General features: G+C 35.9%; 1 protein-coding gene across 2 annotated transcripts; it reads left to right on the top strand.

The window, feature by feature from the left end:
- The first annotated feature begins 814 nt into the window (after nucleotides 1-814).
- On the top strand, nucleotides 815-19,143 carry LOC128219254 (uncharacterized). Of its 2 annotated transcripts, none has more exons than XM_052927067.1 (11): nucleotides 815-1,049; nucleotides 3,982-4,105; nucleotides 4,668-4,758; nucleotides 5,016-5,191; nucleotides 5,725-5,869; nucleotides 10,598-10,709; nucleotides 13,158-13,225; nucleotides 14,370-14,579; nucleotides 16,028-16,093; nucleotides 16,379-16,501; nucleotides 16,969-19,143. In XM_052927067.1, the coding sequence occupies exons 1-6, from the start codon at nucleotides 992-994 to the stop codon at nucleotides 10,700-10,702; spliced, it is 699 nt and encodes a 232-aa protein (XP_052783027.1). In that variant the 5' UTR covers nucleotides 815-991; the 3' UTR covers nucleotides 10,703-10,709; nucleotides 13,158-13,225; nucleotides 14,370-14,579; nucleotides 16,028-16,093; nucleotides 16,379-16,501; nucleotides 16,969-19,143. The 2 variants fall into 2 exon arrangements, with proteins under 2 accessions (XP_052783027.1, XP_052783026.1); XM_052927066.1 differs by having other exon boundaries at nucleotides 16,028-16,096.
- The last annotated feature ends 1,361 nt before the right edge of the window (nucleotides 19,144-20,504 follow it).

Here is a 20,504-nt window from a genome sequence, read left to right as displayed (position 1 = left end):
AATCGTCCAAGTTTACTTTTTATGTCAAAATCGGAGAAATGAACTAAAAAAATGCGCTCAAAATGCATAATTTCGGACTAGAAATTGTTAAATTTTCTTCGTGGATAAACTTCTGCCACGATTTTAAACCATTAAAATAATGGTTCTGAGGGAGGGGCGTTTTTCAAAAGGTCGTGCCCCTATGTTACGCCCCCTCTAACGTGAGTTCCTGGATCCGCCCCTGAGAACCAATGAATTGTTTGAGCGAAATGAATTTAAAACATAGTTATTTCGACATCGAAGACCATGAATAAACACGTGTTTATCAATGTTTATAACCCTATACGGTATAGAGCATCCAATACTAACATTATATTATTGGTCTTTATAAAAGTATCTGTAAGTCTTCAGGGGTGAATAACCTTAATAAATTTAATCGCAAGACGATGAATTGGCTTAAATTTCAAGCTCAAATTGACACTTTACCTGGAAGTATTGTGGTTCTAGAGTAGAGTTCGACGCTGAATATTTATCTAAAGTCCATGAATAAAATAGTTAGATCATAGTTCATAGGTTTCAGATACCCACAAAAGTCACACTCCGTCTTTTATATCTGTTTGTGATGGTTTATAATACTGGTAATAAAAACACATTAAACAATGATGAACAATTTGATAAATTATCTCATTCTTGAAGTACAAAAGTGATTACACTATTTTAATTAATAAAAAAAGATTCGAATTTGAACCTTTTTCCTATTTCGTGGTTTAACTCGGTCAACCATGCACACCAAACAAAATGTAAAATTAAGTGATTCACATGTCTGTATGTTACAAATACATTGTAATTATGCCTGAAGGTTGCACGATATTTAACTGATTGGGATGAATAAGCAGAGGGAATAACTGAATAACTGCAATTCCCCTTCAAAAGGATGTAAAAAGAAATGTTTTATATATTAAAGCGAAGGATGTGTAAAGTTGTGATAAAACTTTGAATTTACGCAGAAGCTATGGAAGGTGACAAGAGCGATATTCAGTCAGAGATTGAACTTGACATCAGTTTTAAAGGTAAGATCTCTCTCTCTCTCTTTTGAAAACGTGTAAAAATAAAATTCTTCCTACTATTCTAACATAAGCAATATTTTACCAATAATATTGAATACAAACAAGACGAGTCAATACATGCATGCCTCACGTTTAGTATTCAAGCTCATGTCTCATGTTTAGTGTTCTAGCTCATGCCCCATGTTAAGTGTTCTAGCTCCTGCCTCATGTCTAGTGTTCCAGCTCATGCCTCATGTTAAGTGTTCTAGCTCATGCCTAATGTTTAGTGTTCTAGCTCATGCCTAATGTTTAGTGTTCTAGCTCATGCCCCATGTTAAGTGTTCTAGCTCCTGCCTCATGTTAAGTGTTCTAGATCATGTCTCGTGTTTAGTGTTTTAGCTCATGCCTCGTGTTTAATGTACTTGCTCATGCCTCATGTTTAGTGTTCTAGATCATGCCTCGTGTTTAGTGTTCTAGCTCCTGCCTCATGTTAAGTGTTCTAGATCATGCCTCGTGTTTAGTGTTCTAGCTCATTTCTCATGTTTAGTGTTCAGACTCATGGATCATGTTTAGTGTTCTGGCTCGTGCCTCATGTTAAGTGTTCTAGCTCATGCCTGATGTTTAGTATTTTAGCTCATGTCTTATGTTGAGAGTTCTAGCTCATGTCTCATGTTTAGTGTTCAGGCTGATGCCTCATGTTTAGTGTTCTAGCTCATGTCTCATGTTTAGTGTTCTGGCTCATGCCTCATGTTTAGTGTTCTGGCTCATGCCTCATGTTTAGTGGTCTAGTACATGCCTCATGTTTAGTGTTCACGCCCATGCCTCATGTTAAGAATTCTAGCTCATGCCTCATTTTAGTGTTCACGCCCATGCCTTATGTTTATTGTTTAGGCTCATGCCTCATGTTTAGTGTTCAGGCTCATGCCTCATGGTTAGTGTTCTGGCTCATGCCTCATATTTAGTGTTCTGGCTCATGCCTCATGTTTAGTGTTTAGGCTCATGCCTCGTGTTTAGTGTTCTGGCTCATGCCCTGGGCCGCCCCTAAACTCGACCCAGTTTACTTTTAATCAAATGATGCATTTGATAAAAAGTAAACTGGGTCGAGTTTAGGGGTGGCCACATCCCCAAATCCCCCTGATTGCACTTGTACTCATGTATCCACCTCGGGGATCCGTGCCATTCTGGTGGAAAACTAAGTGCAACTTTAAGAGCTGAACTAAAGTGATGCACATTTGGTCTGGGGTTTTTCATCTTCTGGTGGGTCTTCTTCTACTGGTGGGTCTTCATCTCCTGTTGGGTCTTCATCTCCTGATGGGTCTTCATCTACTGGTGGGTCTTTATCTCCTGGTTGGTCTTCACCTCCTAGTGGGTCTTTATCTACTGGTGGGTCTTTATCCCCTGGTGGGTCTTTATGTCCAGGTGGTCTTCGTCTCCTAGTGGGTCTTCATCTACTGGTGGGTCTTCATCTACTGGTGGGTATTCATTTCCAGGTGGGTTTCAACTCCTGTTGGGTCTTCATCTACTGGTGGGTCTTCATCTACTGATGGGTTACATCTCCAGGTGAGTCTTCATCTCCTGGTGGGTCTTGATCTCCTGGAAGGTCTTCATCTACTGGAAGGTCTTCATCTACTGGTGGGTCTTCATCTACTGGTGGGTCTTTATCTCCAGGTGGGTCTTCATCTCCAGGTGGGTCTTCATCTACTGGTGGGTCTTCATCTCCTGGTGGGTCTTCTTCTACTGGTGGGTCTTCATCTCCTGTTGGGTCTTCATCTCCTGATGGGTCTTCATCTACTGGTGGGTCTTTATCTCCTGGTTGGTCTTCACCTCCTAGTGGGTCTTTATCTACTGGTGGGTCTTTATCCCCTGGTGGGTCTTTATGTCCAGGTGGTCTTCGTCTCCTAGTGGGTCTTCATCTACTGGTGGGTCTTCATCTACTGGTGGGTATTCATTTCCAGGTGGGTTTCAACTCCTGTTGGGTCTTCATCTACTGGTGGGTCTTCATCTACTGATGGGTTACATCTCCAGGTGAGTCTTCATCTCCTGGTGGGTCTTCATCTCCTGGAAGGTCTTCATCTACTGGAAGGTCTTCATCTACTGGTGGGTCTTCATCTACTGGTGGGTCTTTATCTCCAGGTGGGTCTTCATCTCCAGGTGAGTCTTCATCTACTGGTGGGTCTTCATCTCCTGGTGGGTCTTCATCTACCGGTGGGTCTTCATCTCCTGGTGGGTCTTCATCTACTGGTGGGTCTTCATCTCCTGGTGGATTTTCATCTACTGGTGGGTCTTCATCTCCTGGTGGGTTTTCATCTCCTGGTGGGTCTTCATCTACTGGAGGGTCTTCATCTACTGGTGGGTCTTCATCTACTGGTGGGTCTTCATCTCCTGATGGGTCTTCATCTACTGGTGGGTCTATATCTACTGGTGGGTCTTCATCTATTGGTGGGTCTATATCTACTGGTGGGTCTTCATCTACTGGTGGGTCTATATCTACTGGTGGGTCTTCATCTACCGAGTCAAGCCCGGAGTTTGTCTTTACAACGTTTCAGATGTCGTTCATCGGTATAACACTAGCATTTTGTTATACATGAAGTTTATAGTATCTTTTGGCAATCTAAAATTCACTTACGCTTGGTTTGATATTGCGGATTTTTGCCATGCACAATGCAGTATGAAGGAAGGTAATTTGACCTCTTTGCATATGTATTGAGAGAAAGGCGTTTATAAAGTACTCGGATTTCCTCAGCATAAAAAAATGTGTCAAAATATTTCAACAAGTTTGATAAATGAAAGAAGCGCTGTATTTGAATCGTGTTGACCCCGAAACGTGACTATAACACACATCCATTACATGGACACAGCAACCATATCCTACTGTCAGAACTAGTCGTATGTCATCCAAAAAAGGATTTTCTAGCAACCGGTTATTCGTCTAACAGTCCATATGTTTTATCTCCAGAATACCATGCGGCGATAACTCGAAGTCACTATGTGGACGTGGCCACTAGAACCTGTTGTCAGAACAAGGCCTGTGGAATCGTGTTTGGGTTTCCAAGTTTCCGGCGTCCTCATCACTGTACGAGGTAAGATAAATGGTGGTTGCATCACGACTGCGCATTTTTTTCTTCCCACTTTCCTCATTATTCTCATTATCCTCTTCCTCCTCCAATTCACCACAGCATTAGCATTAGCAGCAGCAGCAGCAGCAGCAGCAGCAGCATGAACATCAGCAGCAGCAGCATGAACAGCAGCAGCAGAAGCAGCAGCAGCAGCATCAACAGCAGCAGCATCAACAACAGCAGCTTCAACAGCATCATCATCATCATCATCATCATCATCATCATCATCATCATCATCATCATCATCATCATCATCATCATCATCATCCTCATCATCATCATCATCATCATTATCATCATCATCATCATCAGCAGCAGCAGCAGCAGCAGAAGCAGCAGCAGCAGCAGCAACAGCAGCAGCAACATTGTCATAATCATCATCATCACAGCAGCAACAATAGTTACAGCAGCAGCATCAACAGCAGCAGCAGCAACATCATCATCATCATCATCATCATCATCATCATCACCATCATCAATGAAAATAAAAAAGTATTTCCTCATACTTACTTTTTTACTTACCCAGATGTGGGGATGTGTTCTGTCGACCATGTCTCCAGTATTTTCGCCGCCTGAATGTGATGGCCCAATTTGACCCGTTTGGAGTTCTTGCAAAGGTAAATGGCTTACCCCGAGTGCTTTACTTTGTTCTGTTTAGGAAGGAAAGGCAATTTTAGGGTAATCTTGTATATTTTGATTGATCGACGATTTCCCAAAGTTTTGTTTAAACTATTTCCCCGTTCACTTTCGTGTTTGGTTCTAGCAATTGAATTATACAATATGCTGACCTATCTCTAATATACTCCATCGGTGCCGAACATTGCCTTCATTCAAAGGTTACACGCCACCATACTATTATTATACCATAACCCAGGTGTGCATGTCGTGCTACGAGGAGCGGTCTGTCTGCCTACTAGGTGTAACGCGGTCAGTAACGGACTACTTTCTCGAGTATAGGGGAAAGGACAGAGAGGAACAGCGTCAGCTAACCTGTGATCTTGTTCTTCAAAAGGAAAAGTGTGCTACTATTCGGAGATTTTGGAGGGACCAGTAAGTATGGTGGCGGGGTTATGACTTTATCACTTACTTAACTATACTAAAGCTTAATTATTTGCAACGGGACATTTAAGCACGCTTAATATGATATTCATGTATTTGCGTAAACTCTTAATGTGTCTTATTTTAGAAGACGTTCTTGGGTAGATGTTCATCGTACATTTCCTACTTAATAGTGGTTTGAATTCAATTTAAAACAGCAGCAAAAATATACCGTATATGTTACAATTGATAACGTGAACAGATATATATCGACTTTTCGACTTTTGTTGGCTCGAATTCCTCGTTGGCTCGAACTTGGTGTTAAGGACCCATTTCTAAATACTAAAGGTAAGAATTCCCGCTTGGCTCGAAGCATCCAAGGCTCGAGTTATTTTCGCCGGTCCCTAGAAGTTCGAGCCAACGGGGTTCGAAGTAAGTTAAATGTGATAGTATCATTCTCTACTTACTACGGTTACTATTCCATAACCTTACTTACAATTATCCTATATGAAATATACATACATAATAAACATGTATTTCTTCAGACTGACAGTGGACATATACAAGGAGTGCCAACGGCTCATAGACGGCTTTAGTAAGGCGGTGGGGACCTCTGACACAATGATGGCGCTCACGGAACTCCGGAAGATCCTTTCAGTCCCAAGCTGGCAAAAGTCAACATTCTGGCAGGTGATATATTTGACATTGAGGGAGGAATTATGTAACTTTCTGGCAGACAATATTCTGGTATTCAAGATTCTGGCAGATTATTTTTAACATTAAGGGAGGCATTATGTAGCATTCTGGCAGGCAATAGTTTTACATTCTGGCAGGCAATATTCAAAAGTCTGGCAGGATTTATCTAACAGTCAGGAATGTTATACCTAACTTTATTGTTGGTATAATGCCATATGCAAAGGCAATAGGAAGTAGGATTAAATATAAGACAATAACCGCATGCCGTCTTAATATTGCCTGATCGTGGTATATGCCATATTGAGCGTTTACATAAATATTGCCTGGTAATGTTACATGCAGTATTCAGTGTTATCTTTAATGTTGTCTAGTCATGTTACATGCCATATCGAGTCTTAACATTAGTTTTGCCTGGTCATGTCACATGTCAAAGTGAATCTTAACATTAAGTTTTACCTGGTCATGTTATATGCCATGTCGAGTCTTAACATTAGTTTTGCCTGGTCATGTCACATGTCAAAGTGAGTCTTAACATTAAGTTTTACCTGGTCATGTTATATGCCATGTTGAGTCTTAACATTAGTTTTGCCTGGTCATGTCACATGTCAAAGTGAGTCTTAACATTAAGTTTTACATGGTCATGTTACATGTCAAAGTGAATCTTAACATTAAGTTTTACCTGGTCATGTTATATGCCATGTTGAGTCTTAACATTAGTTTTGCCTGGTCATGTCACATGTCAAAGTGAATCTTAACATTAAGTTTTACCTGGTCATGTTATATGCCATGTTGAGTCTTAACATTAGTTTTGCCTGGTCATGTCACATGTCAAAGTGAATCTTAACATTAAGTTTTACCTGGTCATGTTATATGCCATGTTGAGTCTTATCATTAGTTTTGCCTGGTCATGTCACATGTCAAAGTGAGTCTTAACATTAAGTTTTACATGGTCATGTTACATGCCATATCGAGTCTTAACATTAGTTTTGCCTGGTCATGTCACATGTCAAAGTGAGTCTTAACATTAGTTTTGCCTGGTCATGTCACATGTCAAAGTGAGTCTTAACATTAGGTTTTACCTGGTCATGTTACATGCCATGTTGAGTCTTAACATTAGTTTTGCCTGGTCATGTCACATGTCAAAGTGAGTCTTAACATTAAGTTTTACCTAGTCATGTTACATGCCATATCGAGTCTTAACATTAGTTTTGCCTGGTCATGTCACATGTCAAAGTGAGTCTTAACATTAAGTTTTACCTGGTCATGTTACATGCCATGTCGAGTCTTAACATTAGTTTTGCCTGGTCATGTCACATGTCAAAGTGAACCTTAACATTAAGTTTTACCTGGTCATGTTATATGCCATGTTGAGTCTTAACAATTAATTTGTCTGGTCATGTTACATGCCATGTTGAATATTAACATTACTGATGCTTGGTTGTGTTATATGACATATTGAGGGTTAATATTAATATTGCCTTGTCATGATATATAGTCATATCGAGTCTTGACATTAATATTTCCTGGTAATGTTACATGCCATATTGAAGTTAACATTAATATTGCCTTTAAAAGTTACATGTAATTTTAGTGTTGACATTAATGGTTGTCCAGTCATGTTACATGCCATGTCGAGTCCTAACATTAAGTTTTATCTGGTCATGTTATATGCCATGTCGAGTCTTAACAATAAATTTGCCTGGTCAAGTTATATGCCATGTTGAGTCTTAACAATAATTTTGCCTGCTCAGGTTACATGCCATGTTGAGTATTACATTCATTTTGTCTGGTCAAGTTATATGCCATGTTGAGTCTTAACAACAATGTTTACCTGGTCATGTTACATGCCATGTTGAGTCTTAACATTACGTTTTTCATGGTCATGTTACATGCCATGTTGAGTCTTAACAATAATTTTTACCTGGTCATATTACATGCCATGTTGAGGCTAAGCATTCATTTTGCCTGGTCATGTTACATGCCATGTTGAGTATTACATTCATTTTGTCTGGTCAAGTTACATGCCGTGTTGAGTCTTAACATTATTTATGCATGGTCATGTTACATGCCATGTTGAGTCTAAGCATTCATTTTGCCTGGTCATGTTATATGCCATGTCGAGTCTTAACAATAAATTTGCCTGGTCATGTTACATGCCATGTTGAGTCTTAACAATAATTTTGCCTGGACAGGTTACATGCCATGTTGAGTATTACATTCATTTTGTCTGGTCAAGTTATATGCCATGTTGAGTCTTAACAATAATTTTGCCTGCTCAGGTTACATGCCATGTTGAGTATTACATTCATTTTGTCTGGTCAAGTTATATGCCATGTTGAGTCTTAACAACAATGTTTACCTGGTCATGTTACATGCCATGTTTAGTCTTAACAATAATTTTTACCTGGACAGGTTACATGCCATGTTGAGTATTACATTCATTTTGTCTGGTCAAGTTATATGCCATGTTGAGTCTTAACAATAATTTTGCCTGGTCATGTTACATGCCATGTTGAGTCTTGACAATAATTTTGCCTGGTCATGTTACATGCCATGTTGAGTCTTAACATTACGTTTTTCATGGTCATGTAACATGCCATGTTGAGTCTTAACAATAATTTTGCCTGGACAGGTTACATGCCATGTTGAGTATTACATTCATTTTGTCTAGTCAAGTTACATGCCGTGTTGAGTCTTAACATTATTTATGCATGGTCATGTTACATGCCATGATGAGTCTAAGCATTCATTTTGCCTGGTCATGTTACATGCCATGTTGAGTATTACATTCATTTTGTCTGGTCAAGTTACATGCCACGTTGAGTCTTAACATTAATTTTGCCTGGTCATGTTACATGCCATGTTGATTATTACATTCATTTTGTCTGGTCATGTTACATCCCATGTTGAGTCTTAGCATTAAATTTGACTGGTCATGTTACATGCCATGTTGAGTCTTAACATTAATTTTGACTGGTCATGTTACATGCCATATTGAGTCTTAACATTAATTTTGACTGGTCATGTTACATGCCATGTTGAGTACTACATTCATTTTGTCTGGTCTTGTAACATGCCATGTTGAGTCTTAACATTAGTTATGCCTGGTCAAGTTACATGCCATGTTGAGTTTTAACATTATTTTTGCCTGGTCTTGTAACATGCCATGTGGAGTCATAACATTAATTTTGCCTGGTCTTGTTATATGCTTTATTAAATTTGGCATAGACGAACGAGGATGTTTTTGCGAAGGTGTGGCGAAAAAAAAATGCATGGAACTTCGGCTTTATTATATATATCACGCTGTGTGATGTTTACACAGTTAGGTTAAAAATGTCAACTAGACGTAGCATGTTTTGTCAACGTGAGACGCGAAACACAGTAAAGCAACAACAGCAGAATAATGGGTAGAATCTGAAATTTCGAAGAAGGTCAAGCCCCGAGTCCCCCCCCCCCCCCCGAAATATATCTTTATTTCATTGTTTGAGAAAATAATATGCATAGAATATTAAAAAATATATCAAACTTATATAAGCCAAACTTACTTTGGGAAAGACACCGAAACCCACATTTAAAGCCTTTAGGAGTTGGGTGTTCACACAATCCAACAATTATATGGAATTTGTTCGTGTTGAGAAAGAATTTGACGTAAATTTGTATCGAAAATGTAAAGTATGGAAGCGTATATCGCACATACTGATGAAGTGATCATGCGGTCTTGTCGATTTTTTTATGTCGACTTGTAGAGATATAATACATTTTATAAAATTGATTTCATCCTCTTATTTACTCGATATGTTGCCTCTGTTTGTCGACACATAAGGTTAATTGCGTTATGTAGACTTAATTTATAATGAACTTCACGTTTTCCTATTTTTATTTAAGAAATGGACAGAATAAATTCAACATAAACTGTTCTGTTTGTAACTGAAAAAAAATCGGCAATTTTTTGGTAAAATATTGCATGATCCGTCAAGACCACGTAAAACGACCTGATAAAACTAGATTATCGTATATTCCGTGTATACGATATACGCTTCCATAGCCATAGTTAAGTAGGTGTGTCACTTAAATATAATGTAAGAGAAAGAAAAGAATGTGATTTGTTAACAAGTTAACCTCACTGATGTATCGTTTGTTTAACACTACGTGTGCAAAATGTAAATATAAAGTGACATTATGTAAATATGTAACGATACACTAGCGAACGTTTGAGGTGGTAGCTATTAAAACCAGTAAGGTTTTAAATATTTAATTAATATGCAATGTAACACTATTCATGGTGCATGTATGATTTATCGTATGCATCAAATATTTCTTTCATAACATTACATACAGATTGTATGATAGTGAAAGCTATTGCCTAGTGAATTAATGAACTTACCTGGAGCACGGGAATATTCTCTTGGGATGACATATTACGCATGATGTTGAGCATTCATTAAATATCAGACGCCTACGCACCACGTATACTCCAGCCATGTTTGTGTAAAATGTATAAGGCTGATGTTTGTCCTTTCTTCTCCATATAAATTTGAAAAATAGCACGTTAAAAGCACAAAATAATACATAATTATTACATTCAGTTCGAACCATACACACACCCCGCTCTCTCACACGTACAACGGACGATCATTTAAACAGGGTTTGAGACAATGGTATCAATTGGACTTAATAGTTAAGTATTTGAAATAGTAAAATCTTCCAACTTGTTTTCTACAGCTGGACAGTGGGGTCACAGAATGTCGTGGCTGCGGAAAGAGACTCGGGAGTAAGAGGAAACATAATTGCCGTGTATGTGGATTGGCCCTCTGTAAACACTGCTAGGTTAAAGGTGAATCTTACTGCTTGTTCGACTCGCTCGTTTTAGTGGAAAATGACATTTAGCATACCTTTGGTGTTCATGTCGTTAAAGGCTGCGCGCAAAAAAACAACTTGCCGGAACAATCGGAGCAATTCGACCATTTAACTTCGGATGTATATCTACGGTTTACAATGTCAGAATTCTTAACATTTAACTACGCTGTCAGTAGATCGCGTAGTAATTTCAATTTAACAGTTAAGCCTATTGACTTGACATGAATATACATGATTTATGCAATAATACATTTACTGGGAATTAACTTGAACTAAGACATTAAAAATACACTACAATTAATTAACATAATCATTATCAATTATACGAACTACTTTTACTAATGGCGGAGACAACCGAGATGTTCCGATTGCTGCCGGATATTACTACCAAATTTCAAAACATGAAACTTGGTACACGAGCTCACAAACACTTTATACACATACAGTCGAACCCCGTTGGCTCGAACGCGTTTGGCTCGAATTCCTTGTTGCCTCGAACTGGATGTAAATGACCGATTTCTTTAAACTGAAGGAAAGCATTCCTGCTTGGCTCAAATCTTTCGAGGCTCGAGGTATTTTCGCCGGTCCCTGGGAGTTCGAACCAACGAGGTTCGACTGTGTATCATCGTTCTAGCAACCTCATTTTCCGAGCCGGAAAACGCTGATAAAAACAAAAATAAAATAAAAACCTACGTAATGACGCTCATTGCTTAAAGCGAATATGAACCTAGATATTTCCGATAAGGTCAATATCAACATATCCATCGTTAGTTCCTAGTAAAATTTAATATTGAAAATAAATCATGACCTGCTTTGGCTATGTGAGCCAAGTTCCATTTTATATTAATAGCATCCATGTCATGATTCATTAACAACAATAACAATAACAAGACTCAGTTTCCCATTAGTTAATGTATTGCTGAAAATCAATCATCAATGAACCGATATGTTCTCTCAGAATTTCCTCCGTTTTTATACTTATAAGGGTTTTCTCCAAGTATTCAAAATGGAAAAAAATGTAGCACCTTTCGGAAAACAATCTTATTTAAAAACATTTTCAATTTCTTCGACCAACCCGTGGTTCTCGTGCTTCCGCGAAAACAGCATCGTCGGATACCCCATTAAATTACTACGTTATGCTTCGTTGTGTACCATGGGAAAATTGGATAGGAAATCTCGTAATCATAAATAATAAATGAGGCAGTTTCATTGGTCCCACAAGGTACCAGATGTTTTCCCGTATAAAAATATTCTGGTAATTGCCGGAATTGAAACGTCCGCCTCATCAGTACAACAAGCATTGTCAGCAGTCCAGACCACAAGGCAATCGAGGCTAATGACACTACACGGTTATGGAAAAAATATTTAATTGTAAGTTGCGAGTTCATTAGAAGAACGTTGTCTCCCTTGCCTCATGCATATTCATTAAAACGAGATTTTGTATTGTCCCGCGGTATGTATGAAGTGTAACGGAAGAAAATACCGTGGTTACAAATGCACTATTTATCTTTATTTCAGCTGAATTTGGACGTTAAAAGACTATACCTATTGTGCTGAAAGCACAAATCTGTTGTTGTTTTTTTGTTATAATATTTTCGGTCATTTTCAATTTCTTCACACAAAACCCTTTTAAATGATACGAAAATAATTTGGGTAAAAAGTGATGTAAAGTTCAAATTGTGTGGGTCAAATTCCATCAGAATATTCGTTAACATACAAGAGGGTGGGGAAGGTAAAAAAATCAGATATATTGTTGCAAAACTTAAGATGACACTCTTATTCAAAATCAATACATACACATGTACAACAAACATACATTTTGAGTGCTAATCCTTGAACTATTTAGTAAATAATGCATTTATGGTAACTTTTATTCACTGATAACAAAACTGTACCCGTGTTTTTATTGAACACGCAAAAATATTAAATGATTGGTGAATAATAAAAGATTTACTGTGATTTACTATTGTCTTTTAAGGAAGAAATACCGTGTAGTGTATTCTGCACCTTTCTTTCCAATTAAACTCGGTTTCCTTCATAAGAACCATTATTTTCGACATTTATCCATCCTTCTTGGTTTATTTTAACATTTGTATTTATATTGGTAAATTTTACTTGGGAGTAAGAGTGCATCTTTAAACATAAAGCGCTTGCTACCTGTTTTAGTGTGCTAAGGAATGGAAAAACATCCCACGAAGAAATATTTGATCAACATTTGTTCACAATAATAATTATCGAAACGCTAACACATTATATAAACCTTTATACCCAAACAATACGCCTATGACAGACTAAACGTTTTTCGATCGGTTCCTGAATTCCTCTGTTTCAATGTAGTGATTCCTAAAATGTAAAACATTACTTGATAAATTAATTATTCTATTCCGTTTATAACTATTTTATATTTTTTAGTAATATTTTTCAGAGTTGCTGTTATATTTCCCGGACGACAAGCCAGATCGGCCAAGACTGGCCATTATCAGACTCGAGGGAGTACGTATGTTCCCAATTAGGCCATGCTTAAAATGTCTACGATTTCAGTGAGGTCAAACCAAATTTATATAAAGTCGAAACTAGCTTTGTCGAAATCGGTTACCTTAAACTTCTGTTTATATCGTACTATGCTGGTTTAATTATACACTTTTTGTATTTCGGTTATGTCCGTAATCTCGAAGTATTTCCCAATGTCCCAACGATTACGAAATAGCGCGATTTACTGTACGACTGAGTGATAACATAAACCCAAGCATAAAAGAACATGCTGAACAGTAATATAGGCTTGCTGAATTATCCAGGGGCTGAATTCAAAAGCAGCTAAGATTAAATTTAAATCAAAGATTTGAAATTTGGTGATTTGAATGGCGTGTATTTTAAGTGGACCAATAGGCAAAATGGAATAACTGAGGCATGTCTAAGGATAAGGATAAGATCAATATTGAGTACAGATCAAATTGCAGATAGGCAACCATTTTGTACTGGGTTAATTCATTAAGAATCTCACCTTTCGTGTTTAAAGGTCCGCCTACCGCCACGCTAAGTACTGCTACACTCACTCCGACCATTAGTATTCATTAAGAATTTACTTCATGTCATCTAACTATAACAGAAAGGATAGTGCTAGCGTGCATAACATGTGTACCCTACACAGTGATGCAGAATTTAATTTAGAACGTTTTTTTTGGCATCATCTTAATCTGCACCCAAAATCCTTTTTCAAATGATACAACTCATATAGACAACCGAGAATCAATCTGTAACTTGAAGGTGAACGGGTTTATAAGACGCCTATCTATCTAAGAATACAACCTACATTTTCAGCCAATGAAATACGGATAAAAAATCATTAAGTACTTGACTTAATCTTTAAGAATTTCTACTTTCGCGTGTGTTTTAAGGTCCGCCTACTGCCACTCATCCGATACACACTCCCTGTGTCAGTTTTTGCAAAGAGGTAGTATTCTAAAACAGTACGATGACCTAAAGTAATATTGTAATGATCAAGAAAGGCTCGTTCCGTACGCCCAGCCCCCCCCATTCTTGATCATTGAAATGTTACCTCACGTAATCTAACTTTTACTTAAATATGGTAGGACTATCTTAATTACGCTACTACCATTTCGCTTCATTACCTTTCAAGTGTCCGGAAGTGGAACCCCGATATTCGCTACTGTTGTCCTGCTGTATGCAATGCAAGCAGGAGATTGCCGGGAACCAGACGGACAACCCAGACTGGTTCTTGTTACCCCCTGGTTCACTTCGGCCGGAGATCTATCAATTCGAGCAGCTAATTCTCTTTGATGACGTATTCCAGCGTCTGGAGCACCAGTTCCGGACGACGGAAGTTCATGTATGTCATTAATAATAATAATTATAATAATAATAATTATAATAATAATAATAATAATAATAATAATAATAATAATAGTAATGATAATGATAATAATAATAATGATAATAATGATAATAATAATAGTAATAATAATAATAATAATAATAATAATAATAATAATAATAATAATAATAATAATAATTATGATAATAATAATAACAATAATGATAATAATAAAAAAAATAATTATAATAATAATAATAATAATAATAATAATAATAATAATAATAATAATAATAATTAATGATAATAATAATAATAATAATAATAATAATAATAATAATAATAATAATAATAATAATAATTATGACACTACTACTACTACTACTACTACTACTACTACTACTACTACTACTACTACTAATAATAATAATAATAATAATAATAATAATAATAGTGCTAAAACATTACCATTACAGCATCACAATTAAATCACAGTTAAATGAAAAGGGTGAACACATGTACACAGTTAATCCTGCATACGATGAAACAATATTCCATTCAATTTATTTCAAATATTTACCGACATACACTTGATCATTTAAATTGCATTATAAGACTCGATGGAGTACGAAAATAATAGTATGAATGTTAAGAATATGTTATTGCTGATCAGTTGTCGCAATCAATTCTACGTGTTTAAGTTGCCCATTCAAAACCACATGCCGCAGTATTGATGAGGGATTTTTGGTGTTTTCCATGGCCGAGAGTGTAAAAACGTTAATACAAAACCGAACGTAGTTTTTTTTCGGAAACGGGGTTTACCGAGTTTCAACAGAACACTCTGCGGGGGAGTAGGGATGAACCTATCTATAGGTATAACCTACCTATAAGAGCGGCCATGTTAGATTCTTTTTGTCCAATCTAAGTAAAACATAACATTGTAAACATGTATTGTTTCGCTGGAACTCTTTTGTGCGTAGTAAAAACGTTCCATATGGGTACTTTTTATCTTTGCCCGTAGGCAAAGAGTTGGATCTACTTATCTGGGGTGGGGAAAACATAGCTTACATAAGTATATGTAAAAGCACACAACCATGGATTTACAAAAAACAACAACAAGATTCTCTGACAATTTTCAACCACCATGAACATATACGCGGTTTTCATCGCTGTCATTCTTATATAGAGTATGCCAAAGTGTATTTCAATTAAACTGATAAGTAATGTATGGTATCGGCCATAAATAAATTAATACCAAAGATTTTCTTGGATAAACGCCTAAGACAAATCTCAGTACTTAAACGTGTAATTATTTAGTTGGTACTGATGTCACGTGTTCAACGGTTTTCAAAACACCTATTCACTGTTCTTTCACTACGATATGACACATACGTTTATGACCATTTTCAATTATTGTCAGTATATGTGAGTATATTGCCACGTGCAACCATTAACCATTCTAGGACAATCTGGACGTTATTGATGGAAGTAAGAACGAACAGTCTGAGGAGAAAGAAAACGACAATCAAGTAGTACGTGTATTTTCTGTTTTGTCGAAGTTTGAAATCAAAGCACTGAAAGCACTGAAGCGGATGTTGCAAATAGCTACACAATTGATTCTTTTAATCCAATCTTATTGGATGAAGTAATATAAAAATAACTGCATCCTCATAATTCGAGGTACATTACAACTTTAAATTGACAATTGACTAAAATTGCATTATACTGTTATAAGTCAAAAATGAATATTTATTATTTGCTTTACACTTACTAGCACATATGTTTAACTTGACCTATATGTGCCACATTTTCAGGCAGCACGTCAGGATTGCCTAGAATCCTATAGATCTACGTATTTCCAACTGAACGAGATGTACAAATCTAGCAAGTGTATACTATCTCATACCAGATCGAAGGTTATACAGAATGTATTAATGGTAGGTCTGCTTTAGGGCGAACTTTGGATGTTTATGAACTTCTGTTTTGCAGGCCGATTATACGCGGTAACACATTTAATGTTTAATAATAAAGATGCATTTTATGCATAACCTTTTATGTAATATATCGTTGTTGAATGGTGAACTTGTATGTCTCTCGTTAGATGTCTCTGTGCCATTTTTCAAGTACCCATAAACATGGTTGTATCGTTGAATGTTGTGATACTGGGCTTTTCACAGTAGTTTCGTTTGCAAAATATTAAAAACAACAGACTTAAATGCACCCGTAATATGCTTTATATCGTTAATATGTCTTCCAACTAACCGAAGCTACCCTGTTACCTTACCCGATATATATATATATATATATATATATATATATATATATATATATATAAAAGAGAAAACGTGTTTTTGTTCTGAACGATACATTGTTTATTTGACATCCTTATGATTTACTATTACAGGCAAAACGAGATTCGTTTATTGGGATGTCACGAAAGGCATGCCGAAAAGCAGAAGGATGATATGCATGTGTAGGTGTATATCTATATGTAAAGGAAGCTTGGCAGCGTAGATTGCAATCACCATTATTTTAGTTTATGTAATGCTTTCCGGTGATTTATAGAGATTTGTCAATTATAAAAAAGTAATTCCATTGTTTCAAACAATGAAAAAGCATTTTTAATAGCATTTTTGTATTTTTCACTGTTTTTAAATTGTCAATCATCAGCGTATAATTTGTTTTTATTTGTATATGCACAAATGCAAACTGCAATACGTTTTTTAACTCTTGTATCAGTATTGTCACAAAAGCATGGTTTTACAAAATATATTTATATCCATAATATACTTTTTGCTCAATACGTTTAATTGCAAATTAGGTATATACCCATTGTATTCAACGATATGTGTGTAAATTGTCATGAAGTCTTAAAGGCCTAGTTTAAGGAATGTTTTGCATGACAATCCCCTGCTGTGCATCTCCTGCTAATTGCAATGGGCCATTTAGGGTCCATTTCTTTAATAAAACCTCGAAATTGCACATCAGGTTATTCAGATCAGAGATCTGATAAGTCAATTATGCAATAAGATTAAGATCAATACACAGAAGTTGTGATTTTTTTTTGATTTTTTTTTTTTTTTTTTTTTTTGGGGGGGGGGGGGCTTATAGAAGGATTAAACTAGGCCTTTAACGTTGCTACAACTGTTAATATTATAATTATATATGCAAGCTAAGTTTAATTATGATTGTGATAAAGGTTGTCGTCATTGGGTGTATACAATAAGGATGGTATTAAATGATTTTGATTTTAGTTATGTTAATGATGATATTCAGAAAAGTGATTTTAATATATTTATAGGAGTTTTCAGATGTAGAATACACGATGCATTTTGGCAAGAATGGTATGGTTCTTGAGAAATGAGCACAGTATACGATATTTATAGAATTTTAAGACTAGTCTTGAATATGAAAGTAATTTTGCCCAAAAGTTTACGAATTTTCTTTTGTAGACTTCGACTTTGCACCGACTTCATATTTAAACCGGTAGATATGTTATAAATAGTGTTGTACGAAACAAAAGATGTTATAATTCAAACGATATTGAAGATGAGTTTCAAGTTGTCTGTGTGAGTCCATCATATATTCCAAAAAAGCGTTTGTGTTTAAATAGTTTTAATTGTTGCAATCAAATAATAGAAGAAAGCTTATTAAAGTATGTCTATTTGTAAAAGATCCTCCCAAAGTAAATAAGCTGGCAAAGATGGTATCCTCTAAATAAATTTCAATAATAACACGACTTGTTGTTACGCATTTTTTTGGTATATCTACTCGTTTGTACTATAATGTTATTAATTAGGTGAGTTCATATTGGCCTAGTCATTTGCCTAGTATTTTATTAATTAACTATTACCATTTTCACATTGAAGCCGTATTTATCCCTTATTAATTCATGGTGTCTGCTTTTGTAGACTTAACTTTGCTGACTTTGACATGCATCCTTAAAGTGAAATTGCACATACTTATGAATAAAGCATCGTACATTGTAAGGAAGCATGTCTTTTCGTCTTAATTTCGTTAATCGTTTGCCAAAACGTCAAATGCTACACCTTCGTCGTCCATTTTGTCGGTGTACAAAATCAAAATAGTCTTAAAATCCACCAACGGGTTGAATACAACTGTAATATAAATCGTACAAAGTGGTTTTATCATTCAATAGGTTCAAGTATTCCATGTAAGTTTATACGAAGCACAATTTTTTTCAAAACGTTCGGAAAACGGAAAACAAAATGGCTACCTTTAAAAAAATCCAGAATATTTCTCATATCAGGCGAGTTTTGACAGCCAAAGAAAATGGCCCATTTCTCAAATCCTATATATGGCGAGTTTTGTAGCCAATCAAATCGGAGGAAACTTATATAAGCCGATTTTTGTTTATATTGGCCGAGTTTGATTGATATTGAGCGAGTTCTGGCATATATTGTCTTCAATTGTCTGGTATTTGTACCGTAATTGTCTCTGTATCTCGACAATTACGTAATTGTTGATTAATAATACATTGTTTGTCACAATGCATACACGTTGACATTGATTATTATTAATACATGTGTTGTTGACGATGTACACTGTCGGAATAAACTTTGTGACCATTGTCTGTCTTTATTCATATATATAAAAACAGAAAGCACTATGAATGGTCAAATTTTGTCTTTTCAATTGTGTTTTATATGAGCCTTTGTCGAAGAAGTAACACTGAAGGTTACTTAAGATTGCAAAATAATCTTGAAAGCACTAGGTTTCTTGCAATTTCCTTTATTGAAGCTTAAATATTTAATTAAAATTATTCTTAATCGATTTAAGTTGATTATTTAATGTTTGTTATTTAAGGGTCTGGAATTTCTCGCTATTAGGAAACAGAACAAATAGGTGCAGGGATATACAATTATTGAAAAAAATAACATAAAGTGAAACACGAAGGGCGAAAAAAAGAGTATTTGTTTGTTTGTGATTCATATCCCCCAAAAAGGGTAGGCTGGTCGGATTTTTTATTAGGTTAATAGTTTCTTCAGAGCTTCTGTTACCAAAAAACTAGTTATACACTTACGAACACCAATACAATCAGAATTAGCATTACTTGAATTGTTAAAAGCCAAACACACTTTGTTTTTAACTTGTTGAATTAAAAAGTCAATTTAAATGATAAATATTTTTTCTCTCAAGGCAATTAAAAGGTCTAGGAGCGGAGCAAAAGGCGGAATTTACACCTAAGCATTGTCATAGCCCACGGACAAAGATAAAATGCCCGTAATGAATTACTTTTAATGGTCACCACATTGTAATTACCTCCCTTGTTGAAATACTGCTTCTCTCTCCTTAGAACTTTTTAAAGACCGATTTGACTAGTAACATAATCCGAATCACTGAGCGCATATCAATGACAACCACGAATTATCGCATGTCCATGCGCAATTATTATCGCACAAAAGTGTTCCAGCGGAAAATACGTTTTTACTTAATTTTGTTTAACTGAGGTGGGGATTTTCATTAATACCATGAGCAATTGAAATGCACTTTACATGCGATATTAATACCTATTCAAGCGATATAATTCATTTACATTATTGAAAATTATTATTTAATAATTAAGAAAATGCTTATAATTTTAACTTCAAGAAGAAAAAATCTCGTTGCTTAGTCATTAAAATTCATGCACTACGATATAACATTCTTTCAAAAATTAATTGATTATTAAGTGTAAATTTTTCTAAATTCAGCAGTTATAAAATTGTCAACAGATATGATCTGATATTTGATATTGAATTTGCACCGGCAAGGAGCAACGACCCTAGTTCCCCTTGTTACAAGTGCATATTATCAAATATTGTATCATCAAATCAGTTTCAATTGTCTACTATACATGTACATGCGGCTGAGATAAAACAAGAGATTAACATCTAAAGGATATTCATTACATTAATTACGCTTCAGTATATACGAACA

The sequence above is a fragment of the Mya arenaria genome, chromosome 15, assembly GCF_026914265.1.
Source record: "Mya arenaria isolate MELC-2E11 chromosome 15, ASM2691426v1".
Classification (NCBI taxonomy): Eukaryota; Metazoa; Mollusca; class Bivalvia; order Myida; family Myidae; genus Mya; species Mya arenaria.
Note: the sequence above shows the minus strand (reverse complement) of the source record. Positions and strands in the feature narration are given on the sequence as shown.

What these genes read in the sequence shown, in the direction of transcription:
- LOC128219254 (XM_052927067.1), top strand. Translation starts at nt 992, where the DNA reads ATGGAAGGTGACAAGAGCGATATTCAGTCAGAGATTGAACTTGACATC. An exon ending in CGTCCTCATCACTGTACGAG is followed by an intron (nt 4,106 to 4,667) that starts GTAAGATAAATG and finishes TTACTTACCCAG; the next exon opens with ATGTGGGGATGTGTTCTGTC. An exon ending in CGGAGATTTTGGAGGGACCA is followed by an intron (nt 5,192 to 5,724) that starts GTAAGTATGGTG and finishes GTATTTCTTCAG; the next exon opens with ACTGACAGTGGACATATACA.